This window comes from Camelus dromedarius, chromosome 16 (assembly GCF_036321535.1).
Source record: "Camelus dromedarius isolate mCamDro1 chromosome 16, mCamDro1.pat, whole genome shotgun sequence".
NCBI classification, from domain to species: Eukaryota; Metazoa; Chordata; class Mammalia; order Artiodactyla; family Camelidae; genus Camelus; species Camelus dromedarius.
In genome coordinates, this window is record NC_087451.1 from 19481797 (window position 1) to 19495549 (window position 13753).

Sequence of the window (13753 nt, forward strand, 5' to 3'; positions counted from 1 at the left end):
AGTCATAATTTAAATTTTAACTGGGTTATTGAGGTAAGAGTTATTGGCAAAAAGATTAAGAAAGAATGTATACGGGTGAGACAGCCAGCAGAGGAAGAAAAGTGTTGAAGAACATGTATAGAGATGAAACATAAAAAAAAAAAAAAAAAAAGAATCAAGAGAGGTGGATGCAATTGAGAATGAGAGGTAGGATAATGGTTAAAAAAAAAAAAAAAAAAAGATTGTCTTGTTCAGCACCAAGGTCAGTAATTTAATGATGCAAATAAATTTAAATTTCTTCAATAAGAGCTCCCTGGAATTATTGTCTATGGCAACTAAGAAGCCAGAATTGAAATAGTCACTAATTAATTATCTTTTTAAGTGTAGAATTTTTGCCTTTGGGTTTATATCATGCCTGTTTGGGCTTTTCCTTCAGAGACCTGGGAAAAACACACGTCTCACAACAATTGAAAGAATCCTCATGATGACCCTTGAACTGGAATAACTGTAAGTTGCTTTTTATGACATTTATTTTCACTTAATTGTTTTTTATAGGTTAGTTTTATTATTTTCTTGTCAGGTTTATTGATGTATAAGTTTCCTAATTTTCATCTAATAAAATTCACTCTTATAATACACAGTTTGCTGCGTTTTGACAAGCCTGTTGTTATACAGCCACCCCCACATTTGAGATAACAGAAAACTTCTGCAGCCCCAAAAGTCACCTCATGTCCCTCGGAGGTCAGTCCCCTCCTCCCACCACCAGTGCTGGCAACCAGCAGTCTTGATTTTCTGTCCCTGTAATTTTGCCTTTTCCAGAATGTCTTTTAAGTTAAATCATATGGTATGTGGCCTTTTGTTTTTGGCTTCTTTCACTTAGCCAGTCTCTTTGGAGATTCATCCATGTTGTTGCACCTGTCAGTAGTTCATTTCTTTTTATGGATATACAGTTTGTTTATGCATTCATCAGTTGATGAACATTTGAATTGTTTCTAGTTTTTGGGCTATTATGAATAAAACTGCTAAAAAACACTCTTGTATGTGTAAACATACATTCTCTGTGAATATATGTTTTCATTTCTTTGGAACAAAATACCTAAGGATGGGATTGCTCCATCCTATGCTAAGTGCATGTTTAACTTGTTAAGAAACTGTTAAAACAGTTTTCTAAAGTGACTGTACCATTTTGCATTCCCATTAGCAGTGCATGAGAGTTGCAGTTGCTCCATAGCTTTACCTGATCCTTATGTTTCTGTTTTTAAGAAAAGTTTTAACCTCTCTAGTAGGTTTGTATGTATACTTCCATTTCTCTTGGGTAAACACCTGCCAGTAGGATGGCTGGATCATTGGTAGGTGTATGTTTAAATTTAAAAATATTTTCCATAGTTGTTCGGCCATTTTACATCTCTACTAGCAGTGTATGAGAGTTCCATTTTCTTCACATTTTTGCCAACACTTGGCTATGATCATTATTTTTAACTTTAGATAGTTTAATAGTTATATAGTGGCATCTCAGTGTAGCATCCCTAATGATTAATCATGTCAAACATCTTTTTGTATGCTTCTTTTCCATCTATATAGCTTTGAATTTTTTGTCTACATTTTTATTGAGTTTTGAGAGTTCTTTATATATTCTGAGAATAAGTCCTTTTTCAATATGAATTTGCTAAGTATTCTGTTGTGATTTATCTTTCATTCTCTCAAGAGTGTCTTTCACAGGGCAGAAATTCTTAAATTTGATCCTGTCTTATTTGTCTGTTTTTTTTTAATGGACAATGCTTTTGGTGTTGTGTCTAAGAAATCTTGCCTAAGTCAAGATCATAAAAAATTTCCCGTTTTCTTCTAGAAGTTTTATACTTTTAGATTTTACGTTTAGATCTTTGAACCAACTTGAGTTTATTTCTGTATATGGTTTGGATTGAAGTTCATTTTTTCCCCCCACATGTGGATATTCAATTGTTCCAGCAAAATTTGTTGAAAACACTATTCCTTCTCTATTCAACTGCCTTTGAACCTAAAAGTCAGTTGTCTATATCTCTCTACTTTTGGACTTTATATTCTGTTCCTTTGATCTTTTTGTCTATCTTTACAGTAATATCACAATTTCTTGAAAATGTAGCTTCATAAGTCTTGAAATCAAGTGGTGTTAGTTCTCCAACTTTGTTCTTTTTTCTAAGCTGTTTCAGTTATTCTAGGAACATCACATTTCCACGTGAAGCTTAGAATTAGCCTGTCAATTTCTATAGAAAAGCCTCTTGGGATTTAGATCTATAAATCAATTTGGGAAGAATTGACATCTTAACAATACTGAATCATCTGATCCACGAACATATTATACCTCTCCATTTACTTAGGTCTTCCTTAATTTTTCTCAGCAATATTTTGCAATTTTCAGTATGCAGATCTCCTACATCTTCTATCAGATTTTTTCCTAATTATTTTATGCTTTTGATGCTACTGTAAATGGTCTTTTAAAACTTTAATTTCTGATAATTTGTTGAGATAAATTAGTTTTTTGTATATTGGTCTTGCACTCTGCAAATTTGATAAACTCATTTATTAGTTCCAGTAGTCTTTTTGTAGATTCCATCAGGTTTTCTACATAATCATGTTATTTGCAAATAAAGTTTTACTTCCTCCTTTCCATTGTGAACATCCTTTCTTTTTCTTGCCGTGTTGCACTGGCTATACCCTTCAGTGCAATATCTAATAGAAGTAATGAGGGTGGACATCTTGCCTTTGTCCCGACTGTAGAGAGAAAGCACTTTGTCTTTCTTCATTAAATATGATGTTAGGTTTTTTGTAGAAGTCATGTATCAAGTTGAGGAAGTCTCCTTCCATTCCTAGTTTCCTGCGGGCTGCTTTTTACTCAGGAATGGATGTTAGATCTTGTCATATTTTTTCTGTATCTATTGAGATGATCATATGATTTTTCATTTTTAGTGTATTAACTTGAATAAATTACATTGATTTTCAAATATTGAACATACTTTGTATTGCTGAGATAAACCCTACTTGGTCATAATGTGTCATCTTTTTATATACTATTGGATTTGATATGCTAAAATTTTGTTAAGAATTTTTACATCTGTGTTTATGAGAAATACTAGCCTGTAGTCTTTTTTTCTTGTAATGTCATTGTCCAGTTTTGATATGTTGAATGTTGGCCTTATAAATGATTTGGTAACTGTTGCCTCCTCTTCAGCGTTCTGACAGTTTGTGTAGATTTGGTATCATTTGTTCCTTAAATGTTTGGTAGAATTTACCAGTGAATCCATGTGGGCTTGAAGCTTTCTTTGTGGGAAGATTTTAAAGTGCACATCCAATTTCTTTAATGGTGCTATTTAAGTTACATATTCATTCTTGAGTAAACTTTAGTAGTGTGCATATTTCAAAGAATTTGTCCATTCCATCTTGAATTTATTGGTGTAAAGTATTTTATAACATTCTCTATTTACCTTTCATTATCTGTAGTATTTTTCTGTTTTCCATTTTATTTATTTCTACTTTGATCTTTATTATGTTCTTTCTTCTCTTACTCTATGATTAATTTGTTCTCTGTTTTCTAGTTTAAGATGGAAGCTAAGGAAGCTGAGTATGGTGTTAGCAATATCCCACATGTTGACGTTTTCAGTTTCAGTCAGTTCAAAATTGTTTCTAATTTCCCATTTGATTTATTCTTTGTAAGGTTACTTCGAAGTGTATTGTTTAGTTTCCAAATATTTGGAGATTTTTCAGATTTGTTCATTTCTAATTTAATTCCATTGTGGTCAATGACTGAAATCATTTTAAATTTGTTGAGACTTGTTTTATAGCCAATAAATAGTGGGAATAGACCAGAATATGGTCTGTTTTGGTAAATGTGTGTCCACTTGGAGAAAAATGTGTATTCTGCTTATTTGGGTGGAGTGTTCTGTAAATGTCAATTTGGTCAAGTAGGTTGATAGTGCTGTTCAAGTCTTCTGTATCCTTACTGATTTTCTACCTACCTGTTCTATCAATTATTGAGAGAGGAATATTGATATTCCTAACTATAATAGTAGGTTTATTTGTTTGTTTATTTCTCCTTGACATTCTCATTCTTCCTTCATATATTTTGAAGTTCTGTAATCAGGTGCATAAATTTTTAGGTTATGCCTTCCTTCTTCATTGATTGACCTCTCATAATGAAATAACCTTCTTTATCCCTAGCAGTACTTTTGTTTTGACACTGACTTTGTCTTAAAGTAATATAACCACTCCAGCTTTCTTTTGATTAATGTTAGATTGGAACAAATTTTTCCATCCTTTAAACCTGTTATTTTTCTGTTGAAAATCATTCTTATAGACAGTATATAGTTGGCTTTTGCTTTTTTATCTAGTGTGACAACTGTTTTAATTAGGATGATTAGACTATATTTAATGTGATTATTGATACGATTACATTTAAATCTACTATCGTGCTATTTGTTTTCTATTTGTCCCGTCTGTGCTTTGTTTCTTTCTTCCTTTTTTCCTCCCTGCTTTTGGATTGAGTACATTTTATTATTTTATTTTATTTCGTTTGTTGGCTAACTAGTTACAGTTCAGGTTTTGTCACTTTAGTGGTTGCTTTATAGTTCATAGTGTACATGTTTAACTTACCACAGTTCACCTTCAAGTGACAGTACATGATTTCATGAATAGTGTAGGGACTTCATGGTAGTGTACTTCCATTTCTCCCCTCCTGGCCTTTGTGCTGTTGTTTTCATGTATTTATTTTTACTTACGTTATAAACAGCACACTATATTTAGTCTTTTTAATTTAATGATCAGTTATATCTTTTAAAGATACTTAAATAATAAGAAAAATCTTATTTATTTACCTGTGTAGTTACCAGTTCCAGTGTTTTTATTCTTTTGTGTAGCTCCATCTTTCCATCTGCTTAAAAATACTTCCTTTATCATCTCTTACAGTGAAAGTCTACTGGTGATTAATTCTTTCAGCTTTTGTATGTCTCAGATAGTCTTTATTTTACTTCTGTTTTTGAAAGATCTGGGTATAGAATTCTAGCTTGGTAATTGTTGGGTACCCCTCTCCCCAGTTGACTACTTTAAAGGTGTTATTCCACTGAGTTCTGGCTTACATTGTTTCCAACAAGAAGTCTGCTGTCAGTGTTATCTCTGTTCCTCTCTATGTAGTGTAAAATTTTTTCCTCTGGCTTCTTTTAAGAGTTTCTACTTACTGCTGGCTTTGAGCAATTTGACTATGATTTGTGCCTTGGCTTCATTTTATCCATGTTTCTTATGCTTAATGTTCATTAACCTTCTTGGCTTTGTGGATTTATTGTGTTTACCAATTTGGAAAATTTGGGGCTATTATTTCTTGAAATCTTTGTATGTCTCCTTCGTGGACTCTAAGACGTATATTAGGCCAGTTGAAGTTGTTGCATAGCTCATCAAATGATGCTCTGTTCATTTTTGTTGATTTGTTTTGTTTCTCTTTGTGTTTCATTTTGGATAGTTCCTTCATGTTCACTGATCCTTTCTTGTGCAGTATCTAATCTAAAATTAATTCCATCCAGTGTCCTTTTCATTTAGACATTGTTTTTAATCTCTAGAAGCTCAATTTGGGTCTATTTTATATCTTCCATGCCTATACTTAACATTTTCAGTCTTTAGTCTGGGTTTTTAACGTATGACAGTAGTTACAATTATTAAAATGTCATTTTTTGCTAATTCTGACATATATATAGATTTGGGGTTAGTGCTGATTGATGGCTTTTTCTCCTCAATATCACACATATTTTCCTCCTCTGCATGCTTGGTAATTTTTCATTTGATTCCAGACATTGTGAATTTTAGTTTATTGTGTGCTACGTATTTTTATATTCCTATAAATATGCTTGAGCTTTGTTTTGGGTGAAGTCTACTCTATCCTTTTGGGTTAGGTACGACCACAAGTAGCCTTTAGTCTAGAGCTCATTATTCACACACAACTGCTGAGATAAAGCTTTTCTGAGCATCTGGCTTGTTGGGATGGGTACTATTCCCAACCCTGTGTCACATACAGTTATCCTTATCATTAATCCTTCCATGTGGTTCTTTTCCTGGCCTCAAGTAACTCCTCATACACATGCACTGACCAGTACTTTGTTGAATACTCAAGAGATCCCTCTGCGTATCTCCAGAGTTCTTTGCCTGTGCACCTCTTTTCTCCCTAGTGCTGCGCTTTGTGAACTCTAGTCACCTTGATTTTCCTGGACTCTTAATTCCAGTTCCTCATTCAGGGAGTCCTCCAGTTTCTGCCTGAGTTTCTCCTCCCTGTACCATGACCTGGAAACTCTCAAAGAAGTAAACTAGGGGAGTCATAGGGATCACTTCATTTTTATTTCCCATCTCTTGGGGATGACTGATCTTTATTGCCAGAGGCCCAATTTCTTGAGAACTGCTGTTTCATATATTTAATCTGGGGTTCCCTCCCCCACATTGTTTCAGATAGGCTAAATTGTTCCCTGTTAATTCATCTGGGCCAGAAGTCAATAACATTCTTAAGTCTGTTTTGTTTTGGTGCAGGAGCCAATCGAAGATTAGGTATTGCATGTCATGTCTTTGTTTCCTTTAATCTAGAATATTTCTGTACTTTTTTTTTTTTTCTATGACATTGGCATTTTTGAAGAGCCTAAGCCAGTTGTCTTATAAATTGCCTCACAATCTGGATTTGTCTATTTCTTAATTAGATTCAAAGTAAGCATTCTGGGGAAGAATAGATATCCTGGTGATACATCCTTCCTTCTTCATCACTCCAGGTTGCCTGATGCTAAGTTTGACCACTTGATTAAAGTGGTATCGTCCATATCTCTCCATTGTAAAGTTATCTTTTCCCTCGGTAATTAGTAAATAATTTATGGGGTGATACTTTGGAATCAGTACAGATTCTACTTTGAAACAGTCTTCACCCAAGTGTGCATAAATGATAATCCTGGTCTGAATTGAGTATTACACTGGTAGTTGCAAAATGGCACTTTCCTAATCCTCTCTTTCCTCCTGCATTATTAGCTAGCATTACTCTATAAAGAAGTGCTCCCTGACTTTGAGTATTATTATGAACTCATATGCTCTTCTTTAAATTAATTGTCTTACCTCATTGTTTTTCTCTTGAATGTTTAGGTTATCCAGAATTGGCGAATGTGATCTGTTATTGTTTAACCACAGAGTGTTTTTTAATTCCCAGAGTAATTTCTAGTACATTTCCTACTCACAACTAGGAATTGACAAAGGGACTCCAGAAGTTGGGGACTTAACTCTTCTTAGAAGTCTGCCCTCTTCCTGTGCACTCTCAACCCAAAGTGAGACTTTAGGGTTGGGAGGAGATACTTCTGAATTAAACTACAGATCAGTGTCACCCAATTCTAATCCCTATCACCTTTTTTCTAGGCACACCGACACCCACTGCCATCCTTACCCTTCTGTTGGGCACTTCTGTGCTCCTCTGTATTTATTTACAACAGTTAAGAGCAGCAATTGGCCAACTGGCCCCTGTCCAATTCTCCAGGCCATGTGCCCTAAGAACTCTTTTCTTCACTGCCCTGTGGTGGCCTTGGCCTGCCTCCCTACTCAAGTCACTCCTTTACCACTAATTTAATTCTGTTTCCATTTATAGGATCTTACCTAGCCATAGGACCTGCTGCCTCTGCCAATTTAAAACTACTATTGAAGTTGTCTGCAAGACAGTCAAGCTGCACTGTGACAGTGACTGCCTGGCAAGCACCACACGTTGTGGTGAGTCTGCATTGCCTGATAAGAAATTTTTAAATTTTTGTTTATTTAATTTTTATTTTTAATCAGTGATGATAAAAATTTTAAACTAATGATGTAATTGAATTATTTTTATTCGTTCGTTCAGAATTTCAACTCCCTAAATTTCTAAGAACTACTCCTACTACTTGCTAAAAGTCAGATTCTCAGTTACATTGTTAGCTTAATAATGTAAGTGATCCACATACATAGAGGAACAAGAGGAAGACATGGAAGCGGGAAGGGAATTAACATTCATGACCACACATTGTATACTGTGCTCTCTGCTTGATGCCTTACCCCCAAATGAGAACTTTTTCATACAGTGCATCACAGTTTGTAAACTGATTTTATATCCATTAGGTCTCAAGTACGCGTTGTCTTTGGGGCAAGTGTAAATACCTTTTTGTTTATTTTATTTTTGCAGTTTTATAAGAGAATACAAGTGGTGGTGTTTTATGTTTTATTTGGAGCCTGAGAGTTTCTGGTTCCATAACGAGAAGCTGCTACCTAGCCCTTCCAGTGGATGGGATGGCTCTTTTATTCTTAGACTGTCCAGCTCTGAAGTTGCTCTGAATCTCAAGCATTTCTATTCAGAAAACACTCAGATGCTTTCAAGGATTTTTCTGTACATTAGATTTATTGGCACTTAACTTGATGACTTCCCAAATGTGCTTTCATGCCCAGACAGCTTAAATACTGGTCTATATCAATGAGCTGGAGCACATCATAAATAATAACATTTTACTACTGACATAAAAATGTTGCTTATTTTCCAAGCTTTTTTTTTTTTTTAACCAATTATATTACTCCCTTCTCCAGAAGTGGGCAGGACAGGCTTTTTTTTTTTTTTTTTTTTTAACATTTTTTATTGATTTGTAATCATTTTACAATGTTGTGTCAAATTCCAGTGTTCAGCACAATTTTTCAGTCATACATGTACATATACACATTCATTGTCACTTTTTTTTTTGTCTGTGAGCTACCATAACATTTTGTGTATATTTCCCTGTGCTATACAGTATAATCTTGTTTATCTATTCTACAATTTTGAAATCCCAGTCTATCCCTTCCCACCCTCCGCCCCCTGGCAACCACAAGACTTATTCTCTGTCTATGAGTCTATTTCTGTCCTGTATTTACACTTTGTTTTTGTTTGTTCGTTTGTAATTTAGATTCCACATATGAGTGATCTCATATGGTATTTTTCTTTCTCTTTCTGGCTTACTTCGCTTAGAATGACATTCTCCAGGAGCATCCATGTTGCTGCAAATGGCGTTATGTTGTCAGTTTTTATGGCTGAGTAGTATTCCATTGTATAAATATACCACATCTTCTTTATCCAGTCACCTGTTGATGGACATTTAGGCTGTTTCCAATTTTTGGCTATTGTAAATAGTGCTGCTATGAACATTGGGGTGCAGGTGTCATCCTGAAGTAGGGTTCCTTCTGGATACAAGCCCAGGAGTGGGATTCCTGGGTCATATGGTAAGTCTATTCCTAGTCTTTTGAGGAATCTCCACACTGTTTTCCATAGTGGCTGCACCAAACTGCATTCCCACCAGCAGTGTAGGAGGGTTCCCCTTTCTCCACAGCCTCTCCAGCATTTGCAGGACAGGCATTTTTAATCTCCTTTTATAGGTGAGCAAAAGCAAGATCAGAGGTGTTAGGTGCTGTGGCCTAGTGCCTAGATCTTCTGTCCCTGGCTTCGGGCTGTCTGTGACCTCTTGTTCCTCCTTTCTCATGAACCTTCACCTCTTCCTCTGACCCTCACCTCCTCCTCTGACCCTAACCACCACTACCAAAAATACTTTTAATCCTTCTGGAAGAGAGACCCAGCTGCACAGTGGTACACACAGTCAGAAGCTTTTGATGGGTCCCCAGGTAAAGCTGGAAATAACTAGGAGTGAAATGAAATGAAAGTAAAGTAGGCATCTGACAAAAGTTGCTTTTTCCCATCTGCATTTTAGGACTTCAAGTATTATTCCATTGATTTGTTAAACATTCCACATTAGCATACAGCCTGGCAAATCTCTTAACCTGCACCCCAGATCCCTGCCCAAGTGTTAGCAGGGAGCCAGGGTGGACATAGTGTTTCTCTGTGTACAGAGCCTTCTGTTGTGGGGGCTGGGATATATGGGAGCAGGGACCAAGGAGAGGAACTGGTGATAGGTGGAAAAGGTCACATCCAGATGAGGACCTGTTAGCAGCGGGTGTTGTGATCATCTGTGAGGGGACCAGGACATGAGCACACTGAGGAGGCGGAGAGAGGAAGCCTCGCACACCTCTGCATCTGAGGCAGGACGGGGCGGGGTGTATGAACGTGAGGGGTCACAGTGGGTCTGCAGAGCGTCCTGCTGAGTGGGGAACAGCTGTCCTCCCAGCCTTGACTTCTCCTGAGTGCCGGGCAGTTGGCCCCTGGGAACCAGTGGAATAATCCTAAACACTGTCACTCTATTTCACACCATGGAATTTTCTGAGAAGCCACTTTATCAAAAGGTATCTTTTTCACCTTTTGTTATGAGGTTTCTTTTTCTCCTCTCTAAGTGGCACTCATTTGCTGATTTCTAATTTATTTGACTGGGATATGTGGCTGTGGACTGACAAAAAGCTGTCCATCAGCCTTCAGTTATCAAAAACAGTCTCTTCTTTTTTGACAGATGAAGAGGCATCTGTAGGGAATGCAGAAGGATCGTTCTTGAATGTGTTACAAGCCCAGAATAAGAGCACCAGCACCGAGCTGATTATTGAGCCAGAGAAGGTGTCCTCGGACAGACGTGGTGTCAGCCTGCCAGCCTTCATCAGTGAGCAGCTAGACTTTAATGACAGAATTGATGTTATCAGTGCACTAAGTTACGTACTGCCTTATTTCTTGGAGGGACATCTAGAAGATTTAGAAACAGCATTTTTACCAGTCATTAAACTTTTTTCAAATGTACACGATGGAGATAAGCCCCTGGGTTATTTGAAGAAAAAAAAAAGAAAAAGAAAAACCACAAGGAACTGTTCTGTTAAACCTGAATCCAACAATTCACTTTATAAAAGTAAACTGCAGAGATTCTATCGTCTGAAAAAATGGCTTGATTCAGAAATGCAAAAGAAAAAACTGATGAGGTTAAAAACAAAGGAAAAAAACTGCCATGCTTGTACATGCTGACCCGTTAGGTCCCGGATTTAAATGGCAGATCTTTGGAAAGTTGGAAACTGCCCAACCACAGGAAAACAGCCCGGTAAAGACTGAGAGTGTAGGGGATAGGCTGCAGGGAGTGGACAGGGTCCTCAAGGGCCCAAAGGGCACAATGAAAAAACTCATCAAAGAATTGATGTGTCAGAGGAAGCAGAATGCCCATCCACCTGTGGAGAACACTGCCAAGGAAGTGGAGCTCAGGAGGCTGTCCCCAAGAAAGCTAGAGCAGCTCCACATGATGCAGAGGCCCAGGAAGTCAGTGGGAAGCTCCTTCAACACAAAACCTTCGTTTCTAAATGGACATAAGGCATCAGTCTCTTCTTCCCTGCCTTCTGGCTCCACCCCTCCTAAATCTGAGGTTAAACACGAATCAAAAGACTTGGCCTACACTATTTTAGAAGATGCAGATACTAGAGTTAGAAATATGGAGGTTTCTGAACCACCATCACATCCCAGGAAAAAGCACTTTTTCCTTGGTACTCGCTCTCATGCACAGATTATTCCAGGCCAAAAGGAACCACAATTTGAGAAGGAAAGAGCTACTCAGGAGAATATCTGCAAGTAGGCCTCCCTCCTCTGCAGGGAGGAGCCTCATAAATCCTTCTTCACAAGAAGCTTTTTTATCTTCATTAGAACTGACTTCTCAGGAAAATCCTTCTCCAGAATTTGTTTTCCCCTTCAGACCCCACTGCAGGAAAGGCAACTGTGCCGGAAGGCACTATCTCTGAAGTCACTGCCCTTATGGATGTTTCCAGCACGTATTCTGTTGCTGCAGACAACTTTATGCCAACTGTTCAATACATCCATGAAACACAATGGAAATACCACAACGTGGGCACTGAATTACCCTCTAAACGCACTGGCTTCACTTTCCCAGGGCTTTCATCCTTGGGTGATCAGTTTGAAATGCAGGTAAACCAGCAGCTATGGTCCCTCATCCCCAACAATGACATGAGAAGGCTCATTTCTTATGTGATCTGAACTTTGAGAATGGACTGCTCTGAGACCTACATGAAGCTGGCCTGTGCCAAGTTCTTCTCCAGAACAGGCCTCCTGATAAAGCTTCTCAGTGAGCACCCAAAAGTAAAGGTGTCCCAGGCAGAGGGGGATACCGACCTATGGAAAACCGAGAACTACATCAGTGAGAGCACAGAAGCCCAGAGTGAACAGACAGGGCAGGAGTCACATGAGGTGAGGACAGTGCCCAAAATACAGGGACCTGGACTTTTACTCAGTGTAGGACATGCCATTAAAGTGCCAAAGCAGGAAGACCAGGGGCTCCTGGCCTATTTCTTATCTTACCCATGACCCTGGCTAAGACAGTGATCTCCCACTTTGCTCGTTTAGAGAATGGTGCCACTATTCCTAGGGGGGCCTTAATACACAAGATGAATTGTAGAAGAAAATGCTAATTATAACATTAGTAACACATTAGATCTGATAATGTTCTTTAAGAACCTACAAGCTACTAACTTGAAGGGATGGGGTTTAGAGTAGTTTAAGAATAGTTTGCTAAGGGGGAGGGTATACCTCAAGTGGTAGAGCACATGCTTAGCATGCACGAGGTCCTGGGTTCAATCCCCATCACTTCCTCTAAAAATAAATAAACCTAATTACCTCCCACCCACCCCCCAAAAAAGAAGAGTTAGCTAGTGTCTGAATAGGTTTAAGAATAGTTAAATTTCATCTTTTCTCTTTGTTTTTTTAAAAAATTATTCTTCATTTTTTTTAGCTCACAGAAGAAGTTCCAGAATATGGCTATAAGAACAAACTCATCTTGGCAATATCAGTATCTGCGACTGCAGTAGTGGCGGTATTGATTATAATTTTCTGCCTTATTGAGCTGCTAAGGACAACAATTCAGATTCAGAACCCACAAACTAAAAATCACAGCTACTTTTCCACCTACCACTACTCAGTAGTCCTCTTCAGTCACAAGGGCTGAGATGGGCTTTGCTCATTTATGGAAAAGTATACACCCGGGATTCTTAAAGGAACTCCAGTCCCAGGGGATCTCTGGAATTGAACCCAAGATAACAAGCCATTAGACTATTTTGAAAAGTTGAGTTTATAAAAGGTCTGAGTTGACATGGTAGTAAAATTTCTTCAACTCAAAAAACTGCACCTCATCAGTCACTCTCATTCCATCACTGCTGTCTTTCCTTGTTGGGTGAAATGATGAGATACATCATCTCCACCCTCCTGGAGCCATCAGTCACCCTGGGAGGGCTGGAAGGACATGGCTAAGAGAAGTGTGATCTTGTCGATTCATTTAGGTTTACTTACCATCTTTCTTCTCTGGTGTGTAAGACATTGTGTAGATAGTTGCCATCAAAACACTGCAAGTAAAATCCTGCATCAGGCTACTCTAAAGTGCGTCCTTTTGTTCTAATTCTGTTCTCACCACATAGCCTTCCGGTTGTGCCTCAGTGTGCCGTGGAGGCCTGTCTCTGCAGAAGGAAGTTCTCTGCTTGTGTAGACACAGAAGCCCCGTCTGTAGAACAGATGTATTTCTCACTGACAGTTAATAATTTGGCATTCTGATTTCTGATCAATCCTGTGATACTGATAAAGTGAGGCTGCCTTGATAGGAAGATGAGAGATCCCTCTCAGTGAAGACAGAGTCTGATTTCTGAGCCTAGGAACCTGGGGACAAGAGTGGGGTCAGCTTTCTAGTCATTTTCATTGCCCAGACTGTATCCCCTGATCTCCAGGTGGCATATGGCCTTGTGCTTTTGTAGAATTTCTATAAACTCCTCTCTTATTGCTTTAGTTGCTCTGTAGTTTAACCTTGCATTTGTATTTATTTATATCATTTCGTTATTTACTCTC

The 13753-nt window shown here is 37.8% G+C and overlaps 1 protein-coding gene and 1 long non-coding RNA gene across 2 annotated transcripts; both read left to right on the top strand.

Moving 5' to 3' along the window:
- Positions 1-457: 457 nt before the first annotated feature.
- Positions 458-11538, top strand: LOC116157682 (uncharacterized). The gene is made up of 3 exons (XR_010384481.1): positions 458-486; positions 7601-7719; positions 10395-11538. It is a non-coding gene; the product is annotated as an uncharacterized LOC116157682 (long non-coding RNA).
- A 108-nt stretch (positions 11539-11646) lies between these two features.
- On the top strand, positions 11647-13294 carry LOC105103066 (leucine-rich repeat-containing protein 37A3). Its single transcript, XM_031469473.2, is given in 2 exon segments — positions 11647-12112; positions 12654-13294. Coding segments are annotated over 2 exon segments (663 nt in total). The 5' UTR covers positions 11647-11662; the 3' UTR covers positions 12867-13294.
- Positions 13295-13753: the final 459 nt, after the last annotated feature.